This window comes from Fringilla coelebs, assembly GCF_963513975.1.
Source record: "Fringilla coelebs genome assembly, chromosome: 2".
In the NCBI taxonomy this organism is placed as follows: Eukaryota; Metazoa; Chordata; class Aves; order Passeriformes; family Fringillidae; genus Fringilla; species Fringilla coelebs.
The window spans coordinates 230,356-256,929 of record NC_140029.1 but is presented as its reverse complement, the minus strand read 5'-3'; the positions used below and the strand labels follow the sequence as shown (position 1 = coordinate 256,929).

The 26,574-nt window shown below is 68.0% G+C and overlaps 6 protein-coding genes across 8 annotated transcripts; 2 read left to right on the top strand and 4 right to left on the bottom strand.

The window, feature by feature from the left end:
• Positions 1-1,211: 1,211 nt before the first annotated feature.
• ARFIP2 (ARF interacting protein 2) lies at positions 1,212-6,712 on the bottom strand. 2 transcript variants are annotated; one of them, XM_084227223.1, is made up of 9 exons: positions 6,641-6,712; positions 5,654-5,761; positions 5,453-5,561; positions 4,468-4,578; positions 3,863-3,978; positions 3,527-3,748; positions 3,009-3,166; positions 2,755-2,929; positions 1,212-2,433 (listed from the first exon to the last, which is right to left on the bottom strand). In XM_084227223.1, exons 2-9 carry the CDS (start codon positions 5,750-5,752, stop codon positions 2,278-2,280), a joined length of 1,146 nt encoding a protein of 381 aa, XP_084083349.1. In that variant the 5' UTR covers positions 5,753-5,761; positions 6,641-6,712; the 3' UTR covers positions 1,212-2,277. The 2 variants fall into 2 exon arrangements, with proteins under 2 accessions (XP_084083349.1, XP_084083350.1); XM_084227224.1 differs by lacking the exon at positions 4,468-4,578.
• Positions 6,713-6,732: 20 nt separating this feature from the next.
• TIMM10B (translocase of inner mitochondrial membrane 10B) lies at positions 6,733-7,750 on the top strand. The gene is made up of 3 exons (XM_084227225.1): positions 6,733-6,862; positions 7,116-7,211; positions 7,290-7,750. The coding sequence occupies exons 1-3, from the start codon at positions 6,824-6,826 to the stop codon at positions 7,494-7,496; spliced, it is 342 nt and encodes a 113-aa protein (XP_084083351.1). The 5' UTR covers positions 6,733-6,823; the 3' UTR covers positions 7,497-7,750.
• A 443-nt stretch (positions 7,751-8,193) lies between these two features.
• Positions 8,194-14,981, bottom strand: LOC311166545 (F-box/WD repeat-containing protein 7-like). Its single transcript, XM_084226579.1, has 13 exons — positions 14,825-14,981; positions 13,553-13,732; positions 12,914-13,231; positions 12,447-12,529; positions 11,965-12,103; positions 11,528-11,662; positions 11,326-11,449; positions 11,110-11,246; positions 10,338-10,451; positions 9,924-10,105; positions 9,591-9,816; positions 8,811-9,021; positions 8,194-8,599 (listed from the first exon to the last, which is right to left on the bottom strand). Exons 1-13 carry the CDS (start codon positions 14,945-14,947, stop codon positions 8,331-8,333), a joined length of 2,241 nt encoding a protein of 746 aa, XP_084082705.1. The 5' UTR covers positions 14,948-14,981; the 3' UTR covers positions 8,194-8,330.
• An 82-nt stretch (positions 14,982-15,063) lies between these two features.
• RRP8 (ribosomal RNA processing 8) lies at positions 15,064-17,638 on the bottom strand. The gene is made up of 7 exons (XM_084226580.1): positions 17,440-17,638; positions 17,204-17,364; positions 16,722-17,127; positions 16,391-16,520; positions 16,019-16,125; positions 15,823-15,919; positions 15,064-15,225 (listed from the first exon to the last, which is right to left on the bottom strand). Exons 1-7 carry the CDS (start codon positions 17,469-17,471, stop codon positions 15,115-15,117), a joined length of 1,044 nt encoding a protein of 347 aa, XP_084082706.1. The 5' UTR covers positions 17,472-17,638; the 3' UTR covers positions 15,064-15,114.
• A 288-nt stretch (positions 17,639-17,926) lies between these two features.
• ILK (integrin linked kinase) lies at positions 17,927-24,408 on the top strand. Of its 2 annotated transcripts, none has more exons than XM_084226373.1 (13): positions 17,927-18,085; positions 19,923-20,016; positions 21,046-21,211; positions 21,537-21,632; positions 21,730-21,826; positions 21,919-22,002; positions 22,108-22,193; positions 22,439-22,548; positions 22,800-22,927; positions 23,028-23,149; positions 23,232-23,331; positions 23,408-23,538; positions 23,776-24,408. In XM_084226373.1, the coding sequence occupies exons 2-13, from the start codon at positions 19,928-19,930 to the stop codon at positions 23,923-23,925; spliced, it is 1,359 nt and encodes a 452-aa protein (XP_084082499.1). In that variant the 5' UTR covers positions 17,927-18,085; positions 19,923-19,927; the 3' UTR covers positions 23,926-24,408. The 2 variants fall into 2 exon arrangements, with proteins under 2 accessions (XP_084082499.1, XP_084082500.1); XM_084226374.1 differs by having other exon boundaries at positions 17,990-18,048.
• A 509-nt stretch (positions 24,409-24,917) lies between these two features.
• Positions 24,918-26,486, bottom strand: TAF10 (TATA-box binding protein associated factor 10; the record flags this gene model as incomplete). The annotated part of the gene is made up of 5 exons (XM_084201402.1): positions 24,918-25,065; positions 25,526-25,640; positions 25,741-25,805; positions 25,963-26,114; positions 26,306-26,486. 5 exons carry the CDS (start codon positions 26,484-26,486, stop codon positions 24,976-24,978), a joined length of 603 nt encoding a protein of 200 aa, XP_084057528.1. The 3' UTR covers positions 24,918-24,975.
• Positions 26,487-26,574: the final 88 nt, after the last annotated feature.

Below are 26,574 nucleotides of genomic sequence, written 5' to 3'. Positions count from 1 at the left end.
TCTGTCCCAACCCACATGGGGGCCCCAGCATGTTCCCCTGACCCTCCACTTTGGCCTCAGTGTCCCGAAGGTTCCGCAGCCAGGCCAGACCTGGTTGTGCAGCCATCACAGTGCCCCAGGAGCAAGGATGAAGATGAGGGTGATAGGGGGTGACCTGCCCTGGTACACGGGACCCACCCCCAGGATGTCCCCCTCCCAGCCAGCACCACCAGAAGCAGCAGTGGGGGCCGGGGCTCCGTGTGTCCCACGGGCACCTGCAGCACAGCAAGCATCAGCTGCTGGGACATCTGCAGCACAGGAGCATCCCGTGGGCTCCCCTCCACCAAGGACCTCCTCTGGCCCTCCACCCTCACCTCCAGCAGCTCCTCCTCCCTGCAGAGACCCCCCACTCCTTCCCCAGTATCCCCCACGCCCCGGTGGATGGGCCTGGGGGCACAGAGCAGGTGCCTGGGAGCAGCCCTCAACCCCTGGGGGCAGACACCCACCCGAGCCCAGCAGCTCAGCATGGCCAGGGGGTGCCCACAGCCGTGTCTGGGGACTGGCAGGACTCCATGGGAGGGTTTCAGTGTTCCAGGGGGTCGGGGCAGAGGGAGGGGGTGTCCAGGAGGAAGGTTCAGGGGGGGCTGGGAATCTTCTGAAGGGAGTGTCCCAGGGGCCAGCGAGTGTCCTGGGGAGTGTCCAGGAGCCCCAGGGGAGCAGCAATTGGACAAATCTAATTCCTAGAGTAGGAGTAGGTTGAAGGGTGATGGAGGAGGGCACCGGATGGCACCGGCCCCAGTGCCTGGCCTGGGGAAGGGGAGTCCATCCTGTGGGACTCTCGAGCTCTCAGTGCCACCAGTGGGACAGTGGCGATGGTGCCATGACCCCCAGGCCGATCCCACCCAGCCTCCCGCTGCGGTGCCCCCCATCCTGTCCCCATTTACTCCCACCTGGTCCTGGTTCATGCTGGTGCCACGGGGCTGGAGCAAGGGGTGGCTCCCCTTGCCAGACACAAGCCCCCCCAAGCCCCTTGCTCACCCCAGAGCCATCTCTCCCGTGCTCCCACTCATTCCCCTTCCGAGCCTAGGGCCCCACGCGTAGCAGCCAGTCCCCCTTGCCCCAGGGCTCTGTCAGAGTCCTCACCCTGGTGGGGCTCATGCCCCCGTCTCCCACCCACCCTGGCAGCCCCAGCCCGCAGGGTGCAGCCCCTCCTTGTCCCGCTGTAGCTCGGCGCACACTGATCTGTACCATTTATTGGGGTTTTACAGAAGTCAGGGGCTTGGGGGGTCAGACCGTCACCAGGGCGGGGCAGGGGGAAGTCGGATCCCGACATTAAATTATGAGTTAAATTAATGAGCAAGAAAAACCAACAGTTTTGTCTCAGGAGAAAGTGCCCAAGTGCGGGGGTAGGCGGGGGGCCCCTCATGGGGTGGGGGTGGACCCTGGCCAGGACCCCAGCCCCCTGTGTGCAGCACAGGTGCCCCAGTCCCGGGACACGCGTCTGCCCGCACACGGACATGCATGGACACGCGTGCACCCCCAGTGCCTCCACTGACGTTTGGTCCCTGCTTGGAGCCCCCTGTCCTCTCCCAGGGTTCCAGGGGACCTGTGCCTGGCCAGCGACTCCCCGCTGCCACTAGCAGCAGGGCACAGGGACCCCTCACCAGCCCAGCCCAGGATGCCACAGCCCTGGGGAAGCAGGGGGGTCTTTAGGGGTGCAGCTCTCTGTGAATCAGGAGTGCATGAGCAGCCAGGCTGGAAACACCTGTGAACGGCCTGGAGGGGGCCAAGGTGTCCCTGGCACTGGCGGGCAGAGCAGGAGCCCCCTGGGTGCCAGGTGCAGCCCCTCCCCTCCACAGGGGGGGCCTGGCTGTGCCGGTGCCACCCCCACCCAGCTCCACTGTGCCACAGGGCAGGGGGCTCCCTGGGTGGAAGCTGGCAGTGGGCCTGGGAGGGGTGCACCCTCATCCTGCCCCGGGGAGGCAGAGGGGGTACAGTGGAAGGTCCTGGCTCACCCCAAGGTGAGTGGGGTGTCTGGGGGCAGCAGCCCAGCGAGCCCCCTTGGGAATATCAGGGGCAGGGGGGGCTCCAGCTGTCTGCAGTGTGGGGTCTGTGCCGAGGAGCTGCTGCATCCTGCCCTGAGGAGGGGCTGTGGGATGAGGGGGGACCCAGCCCACTGGCAGCTCCCCACACCTGGTGGCCCCCCCTCCAAGACCAGGCCTGGGCTGTGGCCCCCACCAGCCCCCGGCTACAACTGAGGTCCATGAGTGCTCCTCCATCCGGGGGGGCACAGGGGGCTCACTGCTCCTCCAGCCAGGAGGGCTTCTCGGCGCCGGGGGTCTTCAGCTTGATGTTGAACTGCTTGAGGGTCTGCTCAAGCTGCTGCTGGTTCCCAGCAAAGTACGCAGAGATGGCGTTGTGGAACAGCAGCAGTTGCTTGTGCATCACCTTGATCTGGGGGTGGGGAGGAGGGATCATGACTGGGGGGGCCTGAGCCCACCCCAGAAGTGCAGAAAAGGGTTGGAAAGCCCTCTGAGACCCCCCGAGCGCCACCCCTCCCCCTCTGCACTGCCTGTTCCACCCAATTCGCGTCCTTGAGCGACAAATCCAACGTGGCTGTCAAATCCCTGCAGGGACCCCATCCCTGTCCCTCCTACCCTTGCACTTCCCCCCCATCCCAATCCCAAACACCCCTCCTCTGCATGCCCAACCTGCCTTGCATCTCCCATTCCTGTGCCCCCATCCCCACCCCGCACCTCCCGTCCCTACACCCACCTTGTTCTCCTCCAAGAATTTGAGCTTGATGGCCACGTCTGCCCGCAGCTTCTCGTACTTGTCCTTGTGGCTCTGGAACTGGCTCTGGGCGGCGTCCAGGCGGCTCACGGCGCCGGCATCGCGCGGGCCCATGCTCAGCTCCTCCAAGTCCGTGCGGTACGCGTCATACTCCAACCTGCACAGCACCCCCACCATCACTGACCTGCCTCCAGGCCTCCCCAGGAGCCCTGAGCCCCCCGAGCTCCCTGTCCCACCTGGCCGTCTCGTACTGCTTGACTGTCATGAGTGTGTCCTCCATGGTCTTGTTGACCAGGGTGTTGATGCTGGACACAAAGAAGTTGACGGCGCCCAGCAGCGTCTCCCCGTTCTTGCACAGCAGCTTCTGCGTCTCTGCGTTGTACCCAAACTCTTCCTGGGGACAGAGGGATGGGGGCATGGTGAGGGGCCACGGATCCCATCCCCACTCCCCTCCATCAAGGGTGCTGGGAGAAAAGCCCCCTGAGACCACCAAGGCAAACCATGACGCAGCACCACCAAGCCCAGCACCAGCACAACATCCACTCCTGTGCAGATTGTGTTCCTGCCCTGGTATCCAAGTGTGACCCCCCAAGTCCTGACCCCCACAACCCCAGTGTCAAGCCCCAGCTACCCCTGTCCCCCCAGCCCTAGTATCGAGGTGCCTCCTCCAAATCCCGGCACTCCCCATCCTCCTCCAGCCCTGGTACCCAGGTGTCCCTGCCCTCACTCCAATGTCCTCCTAGCCCCAGCACACCTGGAGCTCGGGGGATTTCTGGCTGAGGTCAGCAAAGGCGTCGCCCAGGGCATGCTGGGTCTGCACGAGGCTGTAGAGGTGGGCCGTGAGTGCCCGTGCCAGGTGCAGGACGCTCTCGTACTTGCGCTTGGTCTCCCGCAGCAGCTCGATCTGGGTCTCCAGCTCCAGGTCCACCGTGCGGGACCCCCGGCCGAACCGCTCCGAGAGCAGCTGCTTGGTGCACTGCAGCAGGGGGAGACGGGGGCCCCAAGGCACGTGAGTCCCCTAAACACCTTCAAAAGCAGCTGCTTGTGGGAGGGGGACAGGAAGGCCCGCCGGTGTCCCCTCACCCCTCACCTTGTAGGTGTTGATCCCCCACTTCTTGACAATGTCAAATTTCTCAACGGCAATGCCACGCACGACCTCCTCTCCACCGGCTGGGGGTCCGGGGGGTGGTGGGTGCAGCCCGGGGCCTGGCACAGGGACAGGGATAGGAACCTGGCAACAGCTCCAGAAGGGCAGCAGCCATGGGGACCGGGCAGCCCCAGCCTTGTCCTGGAGCTGCTGTTTCCACATATGCCCAGCACTGGCTCACAGGCATCCTAGTGAGGGCCCTGCACCTGCTAACCCCCCTGAGGGTCCCATGCAAGGGCACAGACCCCAGCCCAGCCATTTCTACTTGCACCAAGCCCTGCCCCATCCTGCTGACTACCCTCACCAGGCTGGACACGGGGGGAACACTGCCCAGCAGCACTGGGAGTCCCTCAGGTGGGCTCAGGGACAGAGTGGGCCCCCCTGGCCAAGACCCACCTCTGAGACCCTGGGCCCATCAGCGCTGTCCTCTGTCCCAGCACAAGGATCAGGACCAGTACCAGGCTCTGGCCATGATGCAGCCGCCATGGGGACTCTTACCAACGTCCCCAGAGCCACGGGACGCCCGGGGCGGAGCGAGGGCGCCGTACCTGCGGGAGCCGCGGCCGGGCGGGCCATCCTGCGGGCAGCGGGCGCGCTGGGGGGCACCGACGGTCCTCGGGGGGGGTGAGGGTGGACAAGAGAGCCTGGAAACGGGGGGGCTGCGGGGCCGAGCAGGGTGGGGCAGGACAGGGTGGGGGCACAGGGCACAGGACAGTAGGGTAGCCAGGGCAGAGGGGATGGGGGGCAGGGGACAGGGACGAGTGCGCGGGCGGGCAGCAGCGGGAGAGCGACGGCAGCAGGTGAGCGTTGGAACTCAGAGACACGGCTACAGCCACACAGATGGACTCCCCCAGCCCAGGAACCCCCCACCTCTGGGCCCTGGGCAGGAACCCCTGCACCCCAAGGGCTGGGTAGGCCTGGTGTCAGGGTGGGGATGTGGGGACACAGACACAGGGACACCGGGCCAGCGGCGGCGGTGCTCTGGGGAAGCACACAGAGGTGCACTCGCCCTCTCTGCCCACATGGACCTTTCTCAAGCCCTGGGGGGACCCTCAGGGAGAGCTCTGCGTGGAACAAGGACAGTGGTCCCAGGTCTCCTGGGGTGCAGAGCCCAGCTGGCCCCGCTGGGACAGCAAGAAGGGGTCAGTAGGGTGTGGGCTCAGGGCCCCCTCCCTTCCCCCTCAGCCCCAGCACACTCCAGAGCTCCCACTGCACAGGGACCAGGACAAACCTGGGATCCTCCAGCACAGCAGGGACTCAGAATCCTACAGGGATGTCCTGACCAAGGGGATGGAAATTCCTAGCAGAGACCCCACCCTGTGATGGGGAGCAACCCAGTTCAAGGAGAGCAGAGCTGGGGCAGCAGCCCCTGCCCTACCATCAGCACACAGCCCCACACAGAACCCGAGCCCCCCCAGGAGGCGCCCTGGCTAGGCCGTGGCACAGCCTTGTGTCATGAGGCAGGGGCATTGAGGGGAGCTGAGCCCCTCTGTCCCACCATGGTCCCACTCCCTCCCAAGGCAGCCCCAGTACCTTTGATGGTGCCAGAGGGGATGATGCCCTCGGCTGTGCCCCCGTAGCCACCTGACACAATGCTGGTCTCGTTCAGGTTGGGTCCTGACACCATCACCTGCTGCAGGTCCTGGGGGGCACAGGAGCACAGGGGGCTGAGATGCAGAGACAGCACAGCCCTGCTACAGACCCAAATACCCCCGGATTTCCCGAGCCCCGGACCTGCTCCAGGCCATCGTCCTCGGGCAGGCTGCTGGTGTCCCCGTTGCTGCTGATAGGGATCTCCATGGTGGCTGCCTTGCTCAGGATCCCGTCTGACATCCTCAGGGCCTGCAGGGACACAGACGTGGTGCTGGGGCCAGGACCCCCGCCTGGCCGGGGCACCAGCAGTACCCGCGGGGCCATGCAGGGACAGCAGGAGGTTACAGCGCAGGGAGGGGCCCACGTCGGCAGCTGCTGGCACCGAGCAGACGCTGCCCCCTGCGCAGGGCCTCCTGCAGCCGCTGCCCAGCCCGGCTCGGCCGCCCCTCGGGACACCCCGGCTCCCAGAACGGACGCGCAGTGTGACACAACCCAGAGGCGCCGACCCCACCGCGGCTCCCACTCCATCACGCCCGGACTCCTGGGCTCCCCCGCCCCTCAGGCCGCACGCCGTGCTCCCGCTCACAAACCCCGCCGGGGATCCCCGCAGACCCCGCTCGAGACCGCGGCGCTGGCGGCGCTCAGCACGGCCCCGGCCAGGAGGGCGCCCGGAGCCACGTCCGCAGGAGAGCGGGGGGGCCCCGCTGCGCCCGGACCGGTCCGGGCACATTCCACAGCAGGCGGGGCCCGGGGCGGACTCCCGAGAACCCGTTACCCGCGACCTGTCCCCTCCCCGGCGGGCACAGGGCCCGGCCCAGCTCTAGGGTCGAACCCCGCGGGCAGAGGCCGTCACCGCCCAGGGCCATCCTCGCCGGAGAACGGCCCGCAGTCCCATAGCCTCCGGGGCTGGCGGGGGCAGCGGCGGAACGGACCCGTCCGCAGCCACGCACGGCAAGGCCCCGGGACGGGACCGACCTCCGAGGGAACCCCCGGGGGCCGCTCCTGCCGGAACCGACCCGAGCGGGCGGCGGCGGCCCCGGCCTCGCTCCCGGAGCTCTCCCGGCCGGGCTCCACCGGCCTCGCGGCCGCTCACCCTGCCCGGCCTGCCCGGTCCGCCCCCGGCCCCACCTGCGCCCCGGCCCCGCCGGGCCCCCCCGCGCCGCTCCCGCTCCGCCTCGGCCCGGACGCGCCGAAAGTGGCGTCAGGGGGCCGGAAGTGGCGTCATCACTGAGCCGGGCGGAAGTGACGTCGCTGGGAGTTCGGCGGGTGGTCCCGCGGGAGCGGAGGGACCGGGCCCGGCCCGGGCCCGGGATGGACCCGGCGGCCGAGCACCGGCAGCAGCTCCGCAGCGTGAGCCTCGGGCCGGGGGGGCGGCGTGTCCCGCGAGCCCTTCATGGGTGGTGCCGGGGCTGTCGGCGGGGTGGGATGGCGTGTCCCGAGGGCTCCGGCCGTGGGACCTCGAGGTGCCCGGTTCGCGGGAGAACCGGTGGGGTTCTGAAGGGACCCGGGCGTCTCGGGCTGGTCGGGGGGCACGCCAGGACTCGCGGTGGGTTTCGGGGGTCCCGGAGCGGTCCGCCCGGTGTGACCCGCGCCTGCTCCCCAGCTGCGGGACTTCCTGCTGGTCTACAACCGCATGACCGAGCTCTGCTTCCGCCACTGCGTCTGCAACCTCAACTACCGGCTGCTCACGGGCCGCGAGGTGAGCGGGGCGCGGGGCCCGCAGGCCGGGGGCCGCAGGCCGGGTGTCCGCCGCCCCCTGACGCCCTGTCCCCCGCAGGAGTCGTGCCTGGACAGCTGCGCCGCCCGGCTGGTCCGCGCCAACCACCGCCTGATGGGCGCCTACGTGGGGCTGGTGCCGGCGCTGCTGCAGCGCCGCGCCGCCGAGCACGGGGCTCCAGCGGGGCCATCCGGACCGCCGGCCTCACCTGAGTCGGCGGCGGGCCCCGCGGAGCCCTCGGAAGGCGCTCCCGCCGCCGGCACGTAGCAGCAGCTGGCCGCAGCTCCCCGCGGCCGTCGGACGCGACTGGCAGCAGCCCGGCCCCGTACCGGCCGGAGCGGCTGCATCCCTGCTGCATGGAGCCCCGGGCTGGAGCAGCATCTGCGCTGGGCCCCGAGCGCCCCGAGCAGCGGCTGGGCTGTGCCGGGCACCAGGGATGGGGGGCACAGGAACAGGGGGAAGGCCCCCCTAGCCCTCCTGGTTGTGGATTTCTGGGAAGTGGACTGTGAGTACCAATAAAACATTTTCACAGTAATGGCTTAGTATGACACATGGGGAAGGCACCAGAACCCTGGCCTGCTTCCTCTTGGCTGTGCTGGGGGAGCCCATGGCACAACTGGGAATCCAGGGAATTGCACCTAAATGTGAGACAAAAGTCTCCCTGCAGGCACACCGTGGTCACCGGGACACTGTGGGGCCCTGAACCTTCTCACTACACCTGGCTGGTGCAGAGCAGGCACTCAGGGCAGGGTGAGGGGGCAAGGGGGGTAGATGTCAGGTGCTGCCAGGTCAGTGCCCACCAGCTAAGGGCGTGTGTGTGTGTGGGGTCCCTGGGAGAGCCTGCCCTCATCTCTCCCCGCTACAGCCCCTGGGCAGAAGGCATCAGCTGCGGGTCCCCGACAGGGCTTCGGGCAGGTAAGCACTAGCCCCAGTACAGAAATAAATCGATATATTCTGTGTACAAAACATGCTCCTGCAGCCTGGCCGGGCACTCCCGCGCATATAAATAAGGCCCGGCCCGGCCTCCCCTCTGTCCTGCCCGCGGGGGCCAGCGCCTGCGCCGGGGCCACCCCTCCCGCGGGACCCCCGGGCTGGCCGGGGTCACTTCAGGTCCACGTCAAAGTCCAGCACCAGCAGCTTGGTCTCCTCGGTGCCGTTGCGGCTGCCCACGGCGCACACCAGCTTTGTGTTGGAGGCGCGGATGCGCCACACCACCCCCCCGGAGCCCCCGCTCTCCAGAGCCACCAGGTTCCGCACAAACTCCCCCGTCTTCAGGTCCCACAGCTTCACCGTCCCGTCGTCCGAGCTGGTCACCACGAACTTGGAGCTGAACTGCAGGCAGGTGACGGCGCTCTGGTGCTTGCTGGGACCTGCGGGGAGGCACTGCTGTGTGACATGGCACCTCAGAGCCACCCAGCCCTGGCTCCTCAGGGACACATGCCGCTCTGTCCGCTGGCAGCTTACAGCCAGCCCAACCCCAAGGGCAGGGAGCTCCCTCCCTCCCACCCCCCAACGGAGAGAGCTGCCCCGTCCCAGCCCCTGGTGCCTGCTGTCCCCCAAGGGTGAGGAATCCCTTCTCACCCTGCAGTGTCTGCAGGCACTGCCCTGTCTTGATGTCCCAGATCTTGACAGTGGAGTCGGCGTTGCCCGACACGAGGATATTGTCCCGCAGCTCCATCCCGCTGGTGAGGGACTGGTGCCCCATGAGTGTGTGCAGGCAGTTCCCGCTCTCCACATCCCACACGCGGATTGATGTGTCCAGGGACCCGCTCACAATATGTGTCCCATCAAACTGCCACAGAGAAGGGATCCAGCTCAGTACCAAGGACAGGAGTGTCCCTGGTTTGGGGTGCAGCCCACAGCTCTGGCATCCCCTGGTCTGGGATACAGCACCCCCAGTTCCAGCAGCACCACCAGAGACCTCAGTTCAGCAGATGAGACAGGATCACACATCCCTTGGCTTTTTGGACTGTAGAAATGCTCCAGGGGCATGGAGGAGTGTTTGTGGGAAGTGGGGTCAGGGGGGCAGAGACTGTCCCCACAGGACACAAACATGGTCCATGTGTCCTTGCAGGGCAGATACATCCCCTTCAGGGCACACATGTCCCTGCAAAGCTCACAGGGCCCTGCATGACACTGGCACAGCCTAGTTGTCCCTACAGCACACGTGGGACCTTTGGCACAGCTTGTGCCCATGACTGGAAGGCAGGGGAGCGATAGGGCAAGCCAGCAGGAAAGCAGGTTGTACCTGAGGGAGCAGGGAGGGCAGGTTGTACCTGCGAGGTTGTACCTGAGGGAGCAGGGAGGGCAGGGGAGCTGGGGAGGGGGAAGCAGCAGGAGGGGATGCGTGTGGGGCTGTACCTGCAGTGAGTAGACACGGTTGGTGTGCCCCTGCAGTGTGTGGGTGCAGCTCTCGCTCTCGGGGTCCCACACCTTGACTGTGTAGTCGTAGGCACCGCTGACCACCTTGTTGCCGTCGTACTGGACGCAGCGCACGGCTGCCACGTGGCCCATCAGCACGTGCAGGCACTGCCCCGTCTCGATGTCCCAGAGCCGTAGCGTGGCATCCCGGGAGCCACTCACCACCCTGCAGGTGAGGGGACACCTGGGGCCCAGCTGCCAGGGCAGCCTGGGGTAAGCAGCCCCAGCCCCACGGATATCGCCCCTCGCCCAGCCCCCCAGCCCCTGCTGTACCTGTTGCCGTGCAGGTGCATGCAGCGCACGGTGGAGGTGTGTCCGTAGAGCGTGTGCACGCACTCACCGCTGTCAGCGTTCCACACCTTCAGCGTGCGGTCAGTGGAGCCACTGATGACAATGCTGTCCCTCATCTGGGAGGACCAAACCCCTCCAGTGTGGCCCACCAGCGTTTGCACACACTGTGGAGAACAGGACATGAGAGACAAGTGAGCCTCTCACACCTCCCTGCCCCTGAAACAGCATAGAGGAGCGGCACAACTCCGTGTCCTTGTCATAAAGGGCCCAAACTTACCCCAGGAGTCAGGGTGTAGCCCCACCTGCGCCCAGCACAGGGAGATGGTCCCTGCCCCAAAACCTCTGTGGCACTGGTGACAATGCCACACTCACTTCCCTGGTGACAGTGATACTCACCTCCCCTGTGACAGCTGACCACACTTTGAGCGTGTTGTCATCAGAGCCGCTTACTATGCGATTCCCACAGAACTGCAGGCAGGTGATCACATGGTCATCGTGGCCCTTCAGTACCTGTGGGAGTACAGGAGTGTATGGGAGCGTAGTATGGTCCCCCCAGCCAGCAGGACCCCCCAACACCATGAGCAGTGGGAAGGCAGCGGGAGCTGTGGGGAGGAAAGGCAGACCAAATCACCTGCAGCCCCTGATGCTTCTGCAGGGCAGCAGAGCTGGGGTGTGTGGTCTGTCTGGCAGCTGCTGCAGGGGCAGGTGTTACAGGAAAACAGGGAGGGGGGGCTCAGAAACCCAGCAGCAAGAGAAGGGGTGGTGGGGACTCTGCCCAGGAGCAGGAGGGACCCCCAGAGAGAGATCACCAGGGTCCTGGGACCCTGCACAGAACACAGTTTAGCCCTGTGACTCTGCACCTTCCCTGGGTGCTGGGGCTGGCTGCAGCCCCGCATGGGGCCTTGGACAGGGGCAAAGGAAGGGACCCCCTTCTCCTGGCTCAGGGGACCTCATTTCTGCTGCCCTCACTGCTCAGAGCAAGCCGGATCTGATCCCCATGGCAGATCCTGTACCAGCTTCCCCATATCAGTGACCTGGGGTCTGTCCCCAGAGGGACCCCCCAGCAGCCCCTCAGGTCTCCAGGGTCTGCCCCTGGCTGGGGCACTCCCAGGCGTACCTTGGGGACCACAGTTCCCTGGAGCCTGTCCCCAGGGACACCCAGACCTACCTTGGGGGGCCGCAGCTCCCCACTGCGCCAGTTCATGTCGATGCGGTGCTGGCGCAGGAAGGCGAATTTCCAGGGGCTGTACATGAATCCGGGGCTGAGCAGGCGTCGCTTCCGCAGGTGTAGGGGCTCCTCGATCCCTGCAGGAGACAACACAGTGCTGCCTCACCTGGGTCAAGCCTGGGGTGGCCCCCAGCCCCCACCCAGGAGGACCCTCACCTTCCTCACGGCACTTCTCCCTCCAGAGCAGATTGTCCTCGGCCAGGACCCTCCAGTAGCGGCAAGTCTGGGCGGCACGGAGCAGGTCCCGTGGCTCCAGGAAAGACAAGACGTACAGGGCCAGCTGTGGGGGCATAAAGGTCACAGAGGGATCACCGAGGGGTCAGGCCAGGCCAGGCCCTGGTCCCCAAGCTTCACGCACCTCCTTGGGCAGCAGGGAGATGAAGTCCCGCTGGAACTGGGGCTCGATGACCTGCATCATGTACTTGATCTGCGCTGGCTCACAGCGGTCAATCAGCTCATCCAGGGCCAGCAGCTTCTCAGGGCCGCTCCAGCGCTGCAGGGGGACCCCCAGTGACCCCTGGCTCTGTGTCCCCAGCTAGCCCAGCCAGCCCTGGCAGCCAGACCTTTTGCCCCAGGCCAGGAGCCCGAGGCAGGTGGGAGTTTGGTGGGCCACAGGTGCTGTGTGACAGGTGACATCACACCTGGCCAGGGCTGAAACCTCCTCTGTGTTTCCTCACACAAGCAAAACTACCCAAAATCCACTGCGAGCTCACCCCCTGCCCATAGTGGGGATCCCTCAGCATCAGCTCCCTCCCATCATACCCAGGCTGCCTGGAGCCACCAGGTGAGCCGTACCTGGAAGGTGCGGAGCCAGTCCTGTAGCTCAGGTGGAGGGGCCACCGAGGGGATGCACCGGCGCCGGGCCTGCCCCACCTTGGCATTGCGCAGGTCCCCAAAGGTGGTCGTGGGGCTGGGCGTACAGGGACCCAGCGTCCTGGGAGAAACACCAGGCACAGGTGAGGCCATGGCACAGCTGGCACATGCCAGCATTGCTCCAGGCCACAGTGCTCCAGAGCCTCTTGGAACTGGCTCCTGCCAGTGGGAGCTCCACCCCACTGACCCCTTCTCCATGCTCCCACCCTGATGACCCCTCATCCAGACATGCAGCCCAGCCTACTCAGCAGACAGGCAACAACTGGTCAGGGCTGGATTGGCCAACCCCTGCTCAACCCAAGTGGCTCCACCATCCTCCTGGGGAGAGCAGCAGGAGCCACGTGCTGCCCCAGCACACAGAACACCCTTCACCAGCTGCACTCAAGAGTCCCCCTACTCCTCACCTGCCATAGTCAGAGCCCTTGCACAGCTTCTTCCCAGGGGACAAGGCCCGGCCATCTGGCCCATTCTCTGACTTCCGCTTCATCTGTGGGACACAGCAGGTTGGAGTGGCTGGAGAAACCCAGGCAGACCCCTGCAGACCCCCTACCCACAGCTGATCCTTACAGACCCCTACAGGCCACCCGCCCAGAACTGACCCCTGCAGGCCCCTTGCCCAGAGCTATGGGACAGACCCCCCACCTGCTCCTGCTTTCTCCCTTCAGGGTCCATACAGCAACAAAGAACCTCCACACAGGTCAGGGGGGCTGCACCAGGGCCAGCCAGGGCTGGGGACCGGGCTAGCACCTCCTTCCCCCACCCTATGACTAAGGACTCCCATGCAGGGCAGGGGTCTGCACGGGGGACTGGGGCAGCATCTCTTTGCCCAGCCCCAGCAGCCAGGCCCCAGGGAAGCCCAGCCCCCGGGCACCTTGGGGCGCAGGTGCCGCAGCAGCCCCCCGTCCCCAGTGCGCTGCAGGTAGTCGATCCACCGCTCTCCCAGCGTGTAGTACAGGTATATGTTGCTGCTATCTTCCCCCTCCTCGCTGCAGCAGCTCCCTTCCTCCTCCTCTTCCTCCTCTTCTTCCTCCTCCTCCTCCCTGGTGGTCCTGGGGGGCTCCTGTGGTCCCCGCCCCCCAGAACCATCAGGGTCTGCTCTGGACCTGGGGGTACGCTTCCAGGGGCGCTCCGGCTCCCAGGGCCCTGGCGCCTCCTCCTCGTCCTCCTCTTCCTCCTCCTCAGCCACCACCTGAGCAGGGAAAAGGCAGGCAGCAGGGCTGACTCTGCACCAGCCTTGGAGCAGAGCTTGGAGAGACCTTCAGTCTCCTGCTGGAGACCAGGAGCGGGGCAGGGGCTGGGAGCACTGCTGGATGGCTGCCAGTGAGAGCCAGGGCCCTGCAGCACAGGGCCTCCACCCAACAGCAGCTGCAGGGCAACCAAAACCCCTAGCTCCTCCACAATCCTCCACGTGCAGCTCTCTCTGCTCCCCACGAGCTTCCCCTGAGCCCCCCCAGAGCCAGACCTCCTCCCTCGTCCTCGCACCTGGCAGCGGGAACCTTTCTGCACCTACCTGTGCCGCAGGTGCCCTGTGGTCCTCACTGTCCCCCAGGGGAGTGGGGCTGGCCCGTGGGGGCCCCTCGGGGCCGGGGCACCGCCGGCACGTCATGCGCTGGCTGTTGAGCTCCAGGATGCGTGTGGTAATGCCCTTGACATGCAGCAGGTCATCCAAGCAAGTGAAGCCTTTCAGCTCCTGCGTGGAGGGAAGTCAGCCCTGCCCAGAACAGAATCCCTCCTGCTCCCAGAGCCCCCTGCCCAAGCAGCCCCGCAGGGAAGAGTCCCAGCACTGTGAAAGGGGGGCAGCAACCCAAAGCTGCCAGCTGGGGCAGGAGCACTGTGCCCCCCAGATGAGCAGGATGGGGAGCTCCAGGGGAGGGGAACAGCTGGACACATGCAAATACACACACGTGAGGCACCCACGGTCCCGCGGGACCCCGGGCACTGCCCGGCCCCGACCTGGGATCAGCTGCCTCCCGTCACCCTGCACGACTCCCGGAGCGCCAGCCATGGGAGGAACCCGGCAGGCCAGGCTGTCCTGGGGCAGGACTCGACAGACAACCAGCATGGCCCGGGAAGGGCCCGACTGGCCCTTCTGAGCCGGCAGGGCTCGTTTGACGGCGCTGCTGCTGCTCCCCACGAAGGGCTGCAGTAGCAGCACCGCCCGGGACAGGCCCAGCTCCAGACCACCCTGCCTTTGAATCACCGCTTTCTGCCCTCCCGCCTCCCGGTGTTCCCGAGCGTGTGTGTCCACAGCACTCGGACACCCACCCCTCCACCTCCTCTTCGAGCCCCCAACATGCCAAATGCTCCCGGCCCCGCCTCGCCCGGCCGCGGCGCTGCCCATCCCTGTGGCATCAGGGCACGGCTGCCGCTGCCGCGCCCGCCGGGCTAGGGCTGGGGCCCGCGGTGCCGCTCCCTCCGCTCCCGGCCGGGGCACCGCTCGCCGCAGGGTCGCGACCCACCATCGCCGGTGACGGCGCTCGGAAGCCGTCAGGGCGCGGGGCCAGTCCCGTTCCCCCGGTTCCCCGCTCGGGCTCGGGGCGCTGCCGGGACCCGGCAGCACCGGGGACGGCTGCGCTCGCCCGGCCCCGCGGGTTGGGGCGGGACTCGGAGATCCCGGCCCCCCACCTACCCCGGCTATTAGCACGGAAACAGCGCTGTCGCCCCCGCACTCCTCCCGCGGCCCTCGCCCCGGGACAGCTACCGCCACGGCCACCCCCGCCTCGGGGTCCCGGCCCGGGTCGCTCAGCGCGGGGCGTCGTCCCCGTCGCTCCCCCCCCCGCACCTCTCTCTTGCGGACGATACCGCGGGCACGGCGGCGGCCGATGCCGCTGAGAGCACCCTCCAGCTCGGCCACGCCAGCGCGGTTGATGTCGAGCTTGGCCCCGGCGGGGCCCGGCCCCGACATCCCGGTACCGGTCCCGGGCGCTGCCGCCGCGCAGGCCCGACCGCACCGCGCAGGCGTAGCCCCGCCCCCCCGGACGCGCAGGCGTCGCTTTGAGGAAGCAGCTGTTTTATTGGTGGTTTCGCGCGGGGGGCGGGGCCAGCGGCCGTGGCCCCGCCCCGCCCCGCGGGTCACCGCCGCTTGTACAGACACGGCCGCAGGCGCAGCCCGGGAGCGGGGCCGGGCCGGGCCGGGCCCGTCTTGGCGAACTCCAACACGTAGAAATAGGAGCTGGAGAGGTCCTGGGGGCGCGGGGACACCCGACTCTGTTACCGGCAGCCCGGAGCCGCCGTCATCACTACAGCCCCACCACCCAGCCCCTCCAGCACCACTCAATGCCGCCTCAAAGAACCCCGGGGCCCCCCCGCCTCCTTCCAGACCCGCACTGTGCCCAGACCCTGGCTCCAAAGCCCTTGTGCGGCCGAGTGCCCCGGCCCCCAGCATACTCCTCTAAATGCCCAACACACCCACCACCAACCCCACACCACAATTCCTCCAGGCCCCAGACCCCCAAGCCCCTCCAGGCCCTGCACTGCAGTCCCAGTGCGCTCCAGGCCCCTTTCAACCGCTCCCCAGCCCTAGCACCCCACCCAACCTGCATCCCAAGCTACCACAGCGTGCCCCCCCAGTCTCCAGGACCCCCAAACCTTCCCCCAGGACTTCACCCCTGTGTGTACGCATCCCCCGTTCTCCCATCTGCAGTCCCCCACGCACCAATCCTTCCCACCTCCATCTACTTTCACCAGCCCCTGGTCTGCTCCACCAGGCTGGCCTCAGGACCCCCCGTCCCTGGGCTCCCTGGTTCCTGGTGCTCCCAGCGCCCAGCCCTAGGCACACACCTTGGAGATGGTCTTGAAGCCCAGCTGTGTCATGGCCCTCAGGAAGGCTCGGGTGTCCTCGAAGCGGCTGGCCACCTCAGCCACCAGCAGGGTCCCCCTGCGGTCACTTGAGCTCTGAGCAGGCTGCCCAGGCACCCCCAGGGCGCCGCTCAGCATCCCTGCCCCAATCCCCCGCGGCCCCAGGACCTCTGCCTACCCGAGCTTGAGCACACGGTTGGCCTCCCCTAGGATCTCCTGCAGGTTGGTGCCCATCAGCGCCAGGCAGAACACGGCCACGTCCACCGCCTCAGCCGCCAGCGGCACCTGCCCACCCCGGGACAGCCCCGGAGGAGGAGGAGGATGACTTGGCCTGGAAGCCGCTCTGCACACCCCCGGGAGCAGCAGGAGGAGGATGGCGATGTTGATGGGGCTGGGACTCGCCCCCAGACTGCCCAGCCTCGTGGATTCAGCCGTGCCCCAGGCACACACCCAGCTTTCATAGCGCATCCGTGCTTCCCCCCCTCCGCAGGGACCCTCGGGGGCCCGGTCCCCCGTGCCCGCCCTCCCCGCCCCGGGGCTGCCCCCGTACCTTGGCCATGTCACAGACGGTGACCCGCGGGCTCAGCGGCACCAGGTCGAAGCAGTGCACCTGGTTCTTGACGCTGGCGGCCAGCGTGCAGTCCCCGCAGCCGAAATCCGCCACCACCAGCGACGCGGGGCTGGGGCACGGACGGCGGGCTCAGAGCGGCCGGGCCCGGCGCCTTTGCCCCCACCGCTCCCGGTCCTCTGATCACTCCCGGGCCCCATCGCTCACGGCCCCCAGGCCATTCCCGGTCCATGCCCCGGCTCTCCGTTCAGCTCTCGGCCCCGCTCCCGGCCCCCCGGTCCATATTCCCGCCAGGTCCCGCCGTCCCGCTCACCGGCGGCGCAGGTAGCGCACGATGCGCTGCACCGGGCGCTCGGGCCAGCGCTGCACCTGCCGCTCGAAGCCCCGGTGGTAGAGGTGGAAAGCGGCAGGGTCGTCGCGGAAGAGCCGCGCCGCGTCCCGGCTGCTGCCGGTGTAGAGCTGCTGGTTCAGGTAGCGGAACCGGGCGCCGAGCAGCCGCTCCTCCATCCGCGCGCGGAGCGCGGCCGAGCGGCCCGAGCGGGGCTCCGCCGGAGCCTCCGCGGGGCCCGGCGGGTCCGGGGGGCCCGGCCCGGAGCCCCGCTCCCCGTCCGACCCCGCCGGCGGCTCCTGCTGCCGCTGCCGCTTCTGCCGGTTCCGCCGCTGCCTACGGCTCAGTCCCGCCGGCCTCCCGGGCTCCTCCGCCGGCTCAGCCGGGCCGTCTGGGGGCATCGAGAGGAGGGTCAGGGCGCGGAGGCGGCTTTCCCCTGTCGCCGGGCCCCGGAGCCGTCCCGGTACCTGTGTCCGGCCTCTGCCCAGCCTGCCGGGGCTCGTCGGGACCGGCCGAGAGCTCCCCCGCCGCGGCCGGCGGCCCCCCGGTCTTCTTCCGCTTCCGGGGCCGCTTCCGCGCCGCCTCACCGTCCCGAGCGGTCCCGGGCAGCCGCCTCTTCCGTGGGGTCCTGTGCAGAGTGGGGCCCGGTAACGTCCCCGCGCCCGGGCTGGCCCGGCCCGCCGCCCCCGCATCGCCCGCTTACCGGCCGGCCGGCCCCGGCGCTCTCCGCTGCATCGTTCCAGCCCTGCTCCACGAACATGGAGCGGGGACCCTCGCTCGGTACCGGGACGCACGTGCTCCCGCCCAGGGAGGGCCGCGGGAACAGCCCCTCCTCGCGGCCCGGAGGACCGGGCGGGGCCCTGGGCTGCGCGGGCGGTGCCGCGGGCGGCCCGCTCCGCCCCGGCCGGGAGCCGCGCCCCCGGTCAGTCGGCACGCCCCGTGACCGCGTCCAGCCCGCCCGGCAGCGCTCCCCGCCCCGCCCCGCCCGCGGCCCCGCCCCGCCCGCGGCCCCGCCCCGCCCGCGGCCCCGCCCCGCCCGCGGCCCCGCCCCGCCCGCGGCCCCGCCCCGCCCGCGGCCCCGCCCCGCCCGCGGCCCCGCCCCGCCCGCGGCCCCGCCCCGCCCGCGGCCCCGCCCCGCCCGCGGCCCCGCCCCGCCCGCGGCCCCGCCCGGTGCCGTGTGGCGGAGCCGTGTGGCGGAGCCGCGGCCCGGCGGGTTCCGGCCGGCAGGGGGCGCCCTCTCGGGGCGGAGCCCCCGCGCCGTCGCGCGCCCGCCGCAGCCGCCGCCCTGCGGAGCCGCCGGGACACGCACCCGGTAACGGCGGGACGGCGCCCGCACCGAGCGGGGACAGGTTCGGCAGGCCGCGAGTGCGGCTGAGGGCGACCCGAAGCGGGGGCAGGGCCGGACGGAGCCCGGACGGGGCCGGAGCCAGGGCCGGGGCCGGGGCCGGAGCTGCAGGGGAGGGGTGGGGGGCGCAGGGAAGGGTTGGGGGTGCAGGGGAGAGTTGGGGGCACAGGGGTGGGTTGGGGGTACAGGGGAGAGTTGGGAGTGCTGGAAGGGATCGGGGTACAGGGGAGAGTTGGGGGTATAGGGGAGGGTTGGGGGTACAAGGCAGGGTTGGGGGTGCAGGAAGGGATCAGGGTACAGAGGAGAGTTGGGGGTACAGGGGTGGGTTGGGGGTGCAGGGGAGAGTTGGGGTACAGGGGAGAGTTGGGGGTATAGGGGAGGGTTGGGGGTACAAGGCAGGGTTGGGGGTGCAGGGGAGGGTTGGGGGTACAGGGGAGAGTTGGGGGTACAGAGGAGGGTTGGGGGTACAGAGGAGGGTTGGGGGTGCAGGAAGGGATCGGGGTACAGAGGAGAGTTGGGGGTACAGGGGTGGGTTGGGGGTACAGGGGAGAGTTGGGGTACAGGGGAAGGTTGGGGGCTGAAGGGGAGGGACTGATGGGGCCACAGGGCAGAGCGGGGCCCTAGCAGCTGGTTTGGGGTAACACGGGGGTACCGTGTCTCCTCATCCTGTCCCCTGCCCCGGGCGCTGAGCAGGCCGAGGTGGGCGCTTTGCCATCGGGCAGGGCTGGGGTCGGCCCGCCCCGCGGGACTGTGTAGGAGGCGGTGGGTGACAGCAGGGGACAGGGTGGAGCCAGGATGGGGTGTCATCACTGCGGGGTGCGGTCCCACAGGGCCGGGACTAGTGTGGCATGTCCTGGGGACCCCTTTTCAAGAGGTGGTCCCAAATGGGTGGGGATAAATCTCGCCCGGGAGTGTGGGTGTTCTGGTGCCGGGACAGGGCCAATGCTGCTGTGGGTGTGCTGGGGCCATTCTGGGGTGTATCAGACCCTGGCAAAAATCCGGGGTTCTGCATCTGCCCCTCTGGAGCTGCCTGGGCCAAGGGGTGCAGGCAGGGTCCTGGGGGACAGCTGCAGCTGCTGGCAGCTGGTGATGGTCCTGCTGTGTCTGGGTGGGCATCAGGTCCAGGGGGATCCTCCAGCAGCAGGTTTGAGCCCCGATGGGTGCATGTTGGGCATGCCATATTCAATCTGACTGTCCCCACACTGTGAGACACTGTATGTCCCTGCTCAGCATCACAGACCGCTGGGCAGTGGGTCCCACGCTTGCAGCCAGGGGCTCAGGGGGACACGGGGAGCAGGAGGGAGCTCAGTGCCTGGCTCTGAGTTGGGGTGTCTATGGATCCTCCATGTCCATGGGGTCCTCCATGCACGAGGCTTTGGGGTCCCACTTTCTGAGCATGGCTCATGTCAGGCCCAGCCAAGTGGGTCAGGAGGGTCATGGGACTGCAGGACCCCGTGCCAGGGATGCTGAGCTACCCCAGCCCCATTCCCCCACCAGATCTGTGGGGTCCCATCCTGACGGTGCTGATCTCCCCCAGCCTCACTGCCCCCCGAGCTGTGGGCACCAGGGCCGGCTGTGCCCGGTGATAAGCCCGGGGGTGCCAGCCTGGTTTCCTGTGGGTGGCCACGGCCCCACTGGAGTCACCCAGGACGTTCCCCTTGGGCTGCGGGTCCGGCTCCAGCCCTGACCTCAGCCTGCCTGCGGCTTCCTGGAGAGCTGCAGGGACGGGCGGGAGGGCTCAGGGACGGGGCGGGAGGCTCCTGTACTTGAGTTCCAGGGCTCTCCCTGCCGAGGGGGATCAGGGCTCCGTCCCCATGTCCTTACCCACGTCCCCCCCGCAGCTGCCATGGACGACATCTTCACACAGTGCCGGGAGGGCAACGCGGTGGCCGTGCGGCTGTGGCTGGACAACACCGAGAACGACCTCAACCAGGGGTGAGCGGGGCTGTGCAGGGCTGGGGGCTCTGCTGGGCGCTGGTTTCCGCCGGTCTCCGTGGAAAGGCAGGCGGCAGATGGCAGGACGCAGCTCCTCCCCGCTGGAGGAAGTTACCGCATCGCCGAGGCACGAGGCCAAACATCCTCTGGCCACTTCCTCAGGGCCACAGCCGGGGATCAGCTGGGCTGGGGCTACCTCCCCTGTCCCCGTGGTGGTGGCTGTGTCCACTGACCTTGTCCTCGTGTCCCCATCCCCTCTCTGGGCAGCACCATGGCAGATGTGTGGGCACACGGCTGGGACCGCTGGGCTGGGAGTTGTGGGGGCCACTCTGTGTGTCCAGGGCTCTGCTCCCCACGGCCCGTGTGAGGGCTCTTGCAGGACCGTGGGGTCCAGCGTGTGCTCACAGCCATTCAGGAGCACGTTTGGGCCAGGCTTGGGGCTGGGAGCATCTGCCTGCAGTGTGTGAGCTGGCGCAGCATGACCCCGCAGCGTGACCCCGGCCAGGCCACGGCTCTGGCATTCCGGACGCGCTCCAGACAAATGGCCTCCCTTGGTCATGCCTCCCTGCCCCTCCTGGGGGTCCAGGCACACGGAGCTTTCCCAGACCCACAGAAGGTGCCCAAGGAACTGTTCTGTGCTGGGTAGCCCCTGCCTGCGGGGCCATGGTGGGGACAAATGGGGTCTGCTGTGCCAGGGGGCTGGAGAGGGGCTGGGACTGGGGGGAGCCAAGGCTGGAGGGGCGCTGGGGCCGCAGCAGCCCCTCTGCCAGTTCTTGATCTCCATTTAAGGCCTGGCTGCCACCTCCTCCCTTACTTGGTCATGGAGTGGGGGGATGGGGACAGGATCCAGCTGTGATTCAGCCTTGGAGGAGACAGGATTTGGCCTGGGCTGGTGGGGCCCTGGTGGGGGTGGGAGTGGGATGGATGTTCAACCTGGCCCTTTCGCCCCTGCCGCTGGTGTTTTGAGAATGATGCCAGTGATGCCCGGGCCAGGGGCACAGCTGAGCACAGCCCCCCGCCACCCTGCAGGGACGACCATGGGTTCAGCCCCCTGCACTGGGCCTGCCGCGAGGGCCGCTCCAACGTGGTGGACATGCTCATCATGCGCGGGGCCCGCATCAACGTCATGAACCGCGGCGATGACACCCCGCTGCACCTGGCCGCCAGCCACGGCCACCGCGACATCGTGCAGAAGGTACCTGGCCCCTGTGCCGGCACCTGCCCTAAGCCACCCCCTGAGTAGCCCTCCACACACTCCTTGTGGGACTCGCTCCCCTCATCACCTGTCAGGAACACCTGGCATCCCCCCAGCAGCCCTGAGCTCCCCACTCCTCACAAACTCCTCCAAATCCCTCTGAGCCCCACATCAGTTCAGCCCGCTCCCTACAGCTCCCAATGTGCTGCCCCTGCATCCCCCAGGGCAAGGCACAAGGAGGATGAGGGATGTTCTGGCTTCATGGGCTGTTGCCTGGGCTTACAGGGACAGTCCTGGGCTCACAGGGGCTGTCCCGTGTCCCCAGCTGATGCAGTTCAAAGCAGACATCAATGCAGTGAATGAGCATGGGAACACACCGCTGCACTATGCCTGCTTCTGGGGACACGAGCAGGTGGCTGAGGTGAGCACGGGCAGGAGGGAGGGCAGGAGGGAGGGCAGGGTGGGAGGGGGACTGAGGGGAGATCACAAACCACAGTCCTTGCTCCCTGCTGCCACAGGACCTGGTGGGCAGCGGGGCCCTGGTCAGCATTGCTAACAAATATGGTGAGACCCCCACAGACAAGGCCAAGACACCACTGCGAGAGATCCTGAAAGGTACGAGGGTCCCTCAGGACCCCACAACTGACACAGTCTCCAGCCAGCCACAGCAGGCTCTGAGTGCCACCCTCCTCCTCCTCCCTCTGCAGAGCGTGCTGAGAAGCTGGGCCAGAGCCTCACCAAGATCCCCTACAAGGACACGTTCTGGAAGGGCACAACCCGCACCCGGCCCAGTAAGGACTGGGGGTCCCCTGGGGGGTGCCATGGGTCCCCTGTGCCTTGCTGGCACTGCCTCCTGGATCCAGAAGTCATAGGCATTCATCCCCCTTCCACTGTAGGGAATGGGACCCTGAACAAACTCGCCGGGATTGACTTCAAGCAGCTGAGCCTGAGCCACAAACTGAACGAGAACCAGTCAGGAGAGGTGGGTCCCTCTCAGCCCCAGGTGGGCGCTGTGCCTGTGCAGACTGCCGTGTCCTGGCCCTGCTGGGCGCACCGCTCTGCAGTCCCATGGCCGGGTGCAGGGAGGGAGCTCCTCCCCAGCTCAAGGGGCTCCCTTCTCATTGTGGACCCTTGGTCCTGTGCGCTCCAGAGCCCCACGCAGGGGCCTGGGGATGCTGGGGCCTCTGCACCCCTTTCACGGTGCCTGTGTCTCTGCTCCTCCTCCAGCTGTGGAAGGGGCGCTGGCAGGGCAATGACATCGTAATCAAAATGCTGAGGATCCGGGACTGGACGACACGAAAGAGCCGGGACTTCAACGAGGAGTACCCAAAACTGCGGTGAGAGCTGCACACGCCTGGAGCCACCCCGGCCTGTGCCTGGGATCCCCACCAGCATGTGACCAGGGCACCTTCTCAGGGCCAGCAGCAGCTCTCAGAGTGTGGGGCAGGCAGGAGCCTCCGAGCTCTGTGGGGCCAGGAATGCTCCAGGGTGGTGGCCGAGGGCTGGGAGGCCCTGGGGGATGGCAAAGGGCAGACGAGGGCGTGCAGTCAGCCCCTTCCTGTTCTTAGGGCTGTCACTTCTCTTGCAGGATCTTTTCCCACCCCAATGTGCTGCCCGTGCTGGGTGCCTGCCAGGCCCCTCCAGCTCCCCACCCCATTGTCATCAGCCACTGGATGCCCTACGGCTCCCTGTACAACGTCCTGCACGAGGGAACCAGTGAGTGCTGGGGGATGATGTGTTTGGGGGCAGCAGGGGCCTCTCCAGCCACAGCCCTGGCTGGGCTTAGGGTGGGTTGACCCCGTCACGCCCTTCCCAGATTTTGTGGTGGACCAGATGCAGGCGGTGAAGTTTGCCTTCGACATTGCGCGCGGCATGGCCTTTCTGCACACGCTGGAGCCCCTCATCCCACGGCACCACCTCAACAGCCGCAGCGTCATGGTGAGCGACACAGCCCCTCTGCCAGGGTAGGGGGGCTCTCAGGCCAGGGGGGGCTCCTGCTGACTGCCTGCTCTGTCCCCAGATCGATGAGGACATGACGGCACGGATCAGCATGGCCGACGTCAAGTTCTCCTTCCAGTGCCCGGGGCGGATGTACGCCCCAGCCTGGGTGGCTCCCGAAGGTGAGTGCCCAGTTCCCAGCCCCCCCAGAGCATCCCCCTCACCCCCAGTCCCACTCAGCCCCCAGCCATCCCCCAGCCCTGCAGAAGAAACCAGAGGAGATCAACCGGCGCTCAGCTGACATGTGGAGCTTCGCGGTGCTGCTGTGGGAGCTGGTGACACGTGAGGTGCCCTTCGCTGACCTGTCCAACATGGAGATCGGTATGAAGGTGAGGGGGTGGAGGGGCAAAGGAACTGATTTGGGTCAGTTAGGGGTGAAGTTCTGGCCATTGAGGGTGGTGAGGCCCTGGCACAGGTTGCCCAGAGAAATCTGGCTGCTCCATCCCTGGAAGTGTTTAAGGCCAGGTTGGAGGGGGGTGGAAGCACTCGGTCGGGCAGGTGGAAGGTGTCCCTGCCTGTGGAGGCCAGGTCCCCGTCCTGACTCGGGCTCCTCTTCCTGCTTGCAGGTAGCGCTGGAGGGGCTGCGTCCCACCATCCCCCCTGGCATCTCCCCCCACATCTGCAAACTGATGAAGATCTGCATGAACGAGGACCCGGCCAAGCGCCCCAAGTTCGACATGATCGTGCCCATCCTGGAGAAGATGCAGGAGAAGTAGAGAGGAGGGGCCTCCCCCCTCCAGTGCTGCCTTGCGCCCCCCGCCACCCCCAAGTGCCTTTAGCCCCAGAATCAGGGGGAGCAGAGGACACCCCTCACCCTGAGCCAGCCACGGACACACGGTACAGATGGCACTGCCTGCGCTGGAGCTCTGCAGGCTCCAGCCCCCCGCCCAGGGCAGCCCCTCGGCAGGGCAGCCCCTCGGCAGGGCAGCCTTACCCAGCCCCTGGGCAGCCCCCGGTCCAGTGCAGCCCCCCTACCCCAGGGCATGGCGTGTGGCCCGGCCCTGCTGCTGGGGGATGGAGCTGTGGGGCCCCCTGTCCCCCTTGCTGGGCAAAGCCCAACCCAGGACTCAGCCCCCCAAGGCTGGGGGGGAAGGGGCAGGCCAGGAGAGGCCACCTGTGGTGCCCAGCACTGCCCCCGCTTCGCGCTTCACTGGCCACTTCCCTCTGGCCCCAGAATGGCCACTGGCAACCAAATAAACCTTTGGTATGGAACCAGCTGCTGGGGCACAGGGCGGGGAAACGGGGGGACTTGGGGGTGGGGGGCTGGAGTGACTGGGGGGCTGGGACTCACAGGGGAGGTCCAGACTGAGGGTGGGGTTGGACTGATAGGGTGCTGGCTTGCAGCCCACAGAGCCCTGGAGGCAAATCACCACCCACAGCAACCCTCTGGTACCCAGCACAGGTAGGGTAGAGGGGCACAGGGCCCCTCGGGAGGTGCCTGCTGCAGGAGGCGCGGGCTCAGGCTCCCGTCCCTGATTTGTATGCTGCCTGTGTAGCCCCCAGGGTATTCCCTGTGGGAGAGAAGGGGCTGTTTGGGGAAGGAGGAGGAAGGGTGCTGGGTAGTCCCTGCCCCTTTACCCCACTCTGCTCCACACTGTCGGGAGCACTGAGCCCCCTGTGACCGGCAGAGGGGAGGCAGCATGCGGAGGGCCAGGGCCAGCAATTGTGGATGCAGGCATAGGAGCAAGGCTGTCTTCCCACAAAACCCTGTGAGGTGTTTAATGGCACTGACATGACCCCTGCACACTGCCCAAGCTCCCCGTGCTCTACGTGAAGTAGTGTGGCTTCTTCACGTTGATGCCGTACTCAGCCAGCGCCGGTGTCAGGTCCTCCATGGTCAGCGTGTACTTCTTGTCCTGGGGGACACGGGGCAGGGGTCACAGCAGGGACAGACAGGGCTGTGGGACCCCCACGGTGCATGGACAGGCGTGTCCCACTCCCAGAGGAGCTGCTGGGCAGCACTAGGGCATTCCCAGCTCCCCGTGTTCTGTTGCTCTGTGCCCTCAGACATCCCCAGACAGCAAGCACCCAACCCCACTGACCTTGCAGAGCCCCTGAACCCCAGCTATGGCACTAGGAGGGTCCCCAGGACCCCTCACTCCAGTTCCTCCCCAAGCCCAGAGCTGCGGCCACTGCTGGGGTGGGAGGGCACCGAAGTGTGCCCACAAGCTCCGTGCCCTGCCTCGTGTCCCCCCCAGCCCCTCCCCACCTGCAGGGACCCACCGTGACCCCCGGGGTGCAGGTTCTGGGATTCCTGCACCCCGTGTTCCCGCACTGGGTGGCGGCAGGGCTCCCCGCTCCCCTCGGGGCCCTCACCTTGCTCTTGCTGCGGGAGCTGCCCGAGGCCGTGCCCTTCATTTTGCAGTGCTGCAGCGCATCGTTGGCGATGTCTGAGATGAACTTCTGTGCCGCCAGCGAGATCAGGCGAATTCTGCGGACAGGGCCCGTGTCGGCGAGGCGGAGGGGCCGGCGGACCCTCTGCCGACCCCCGAGGGGTTCCTGCGCCTCCCCCCCGCCTCGCGGGCACTCACATGCGGGGATCCGAGGCCTCAAACCCTGCCCGGTTCAGGTAATACCCTGTGACGGCGTCCGGGATCTGCCAAGGGAAGAGTTGGAACAGCTCCACGGCGCCGTGGGAGCGTTTCCACAGCCTGTATCTCGTGGCACAGGAGCCGCCCCGTGTCCCGGCACCGCGGGGCTGCCCCGTGCCCCGTCCCGCCCCGTCCCGCCGGAGCCGCCCTGTGTGTCGGTACCGTGGGCGTGTAGTCCTCCAGCTGCATGAGGAAGTCCACGAGCGGCGTGGTGGACACCACGGGCTTCACGTCGCCGTTGGCCGCGGGCGGCACGTACACGCCATTGGACATGGCCCCGTCCGGGGGGGCGGCCACGGCCGCGGACACCGGCACTGCGGGACAGCACGGTCAGCGCCGGGAACGCCGCGCCCCGCCCGCACCGGCACTGCGGGACAGCCCGCTCAGCGGGACCCGGGACACCCGCGGCCACCGAACGCCGCTGCCCCGGCCAGAGCGGCTCAGGGCGGCCCGCGGGGCTCCCGCGCCCGGGGCCCATCCCCCGCCGACCCCCACCGCGACTCACCGGGCCCCCTCCCGCCGGCCGCACAGCCCTCGGTGGCCCGCGCCACGCCGCCCCCCGCGGCCGGCGCCGCCCCGGGCCCGGCGCTGCCCACGGCGGCCGGGCTGGGCTTGCTGCCCTCGGCGGGGCCTGGCGGGGCCGCGGGGGCCGCCGGCGCGGGGTCGGGATCGGCGCTGCCGCTCATGGTCCCGGCACCAGCCTCCGCTCCGCGCCTGCGCACGCCCAGCCGCTCGATTGGCCCCGCGGCTCCTCCGCCCCGCCCCTCTCGCCGG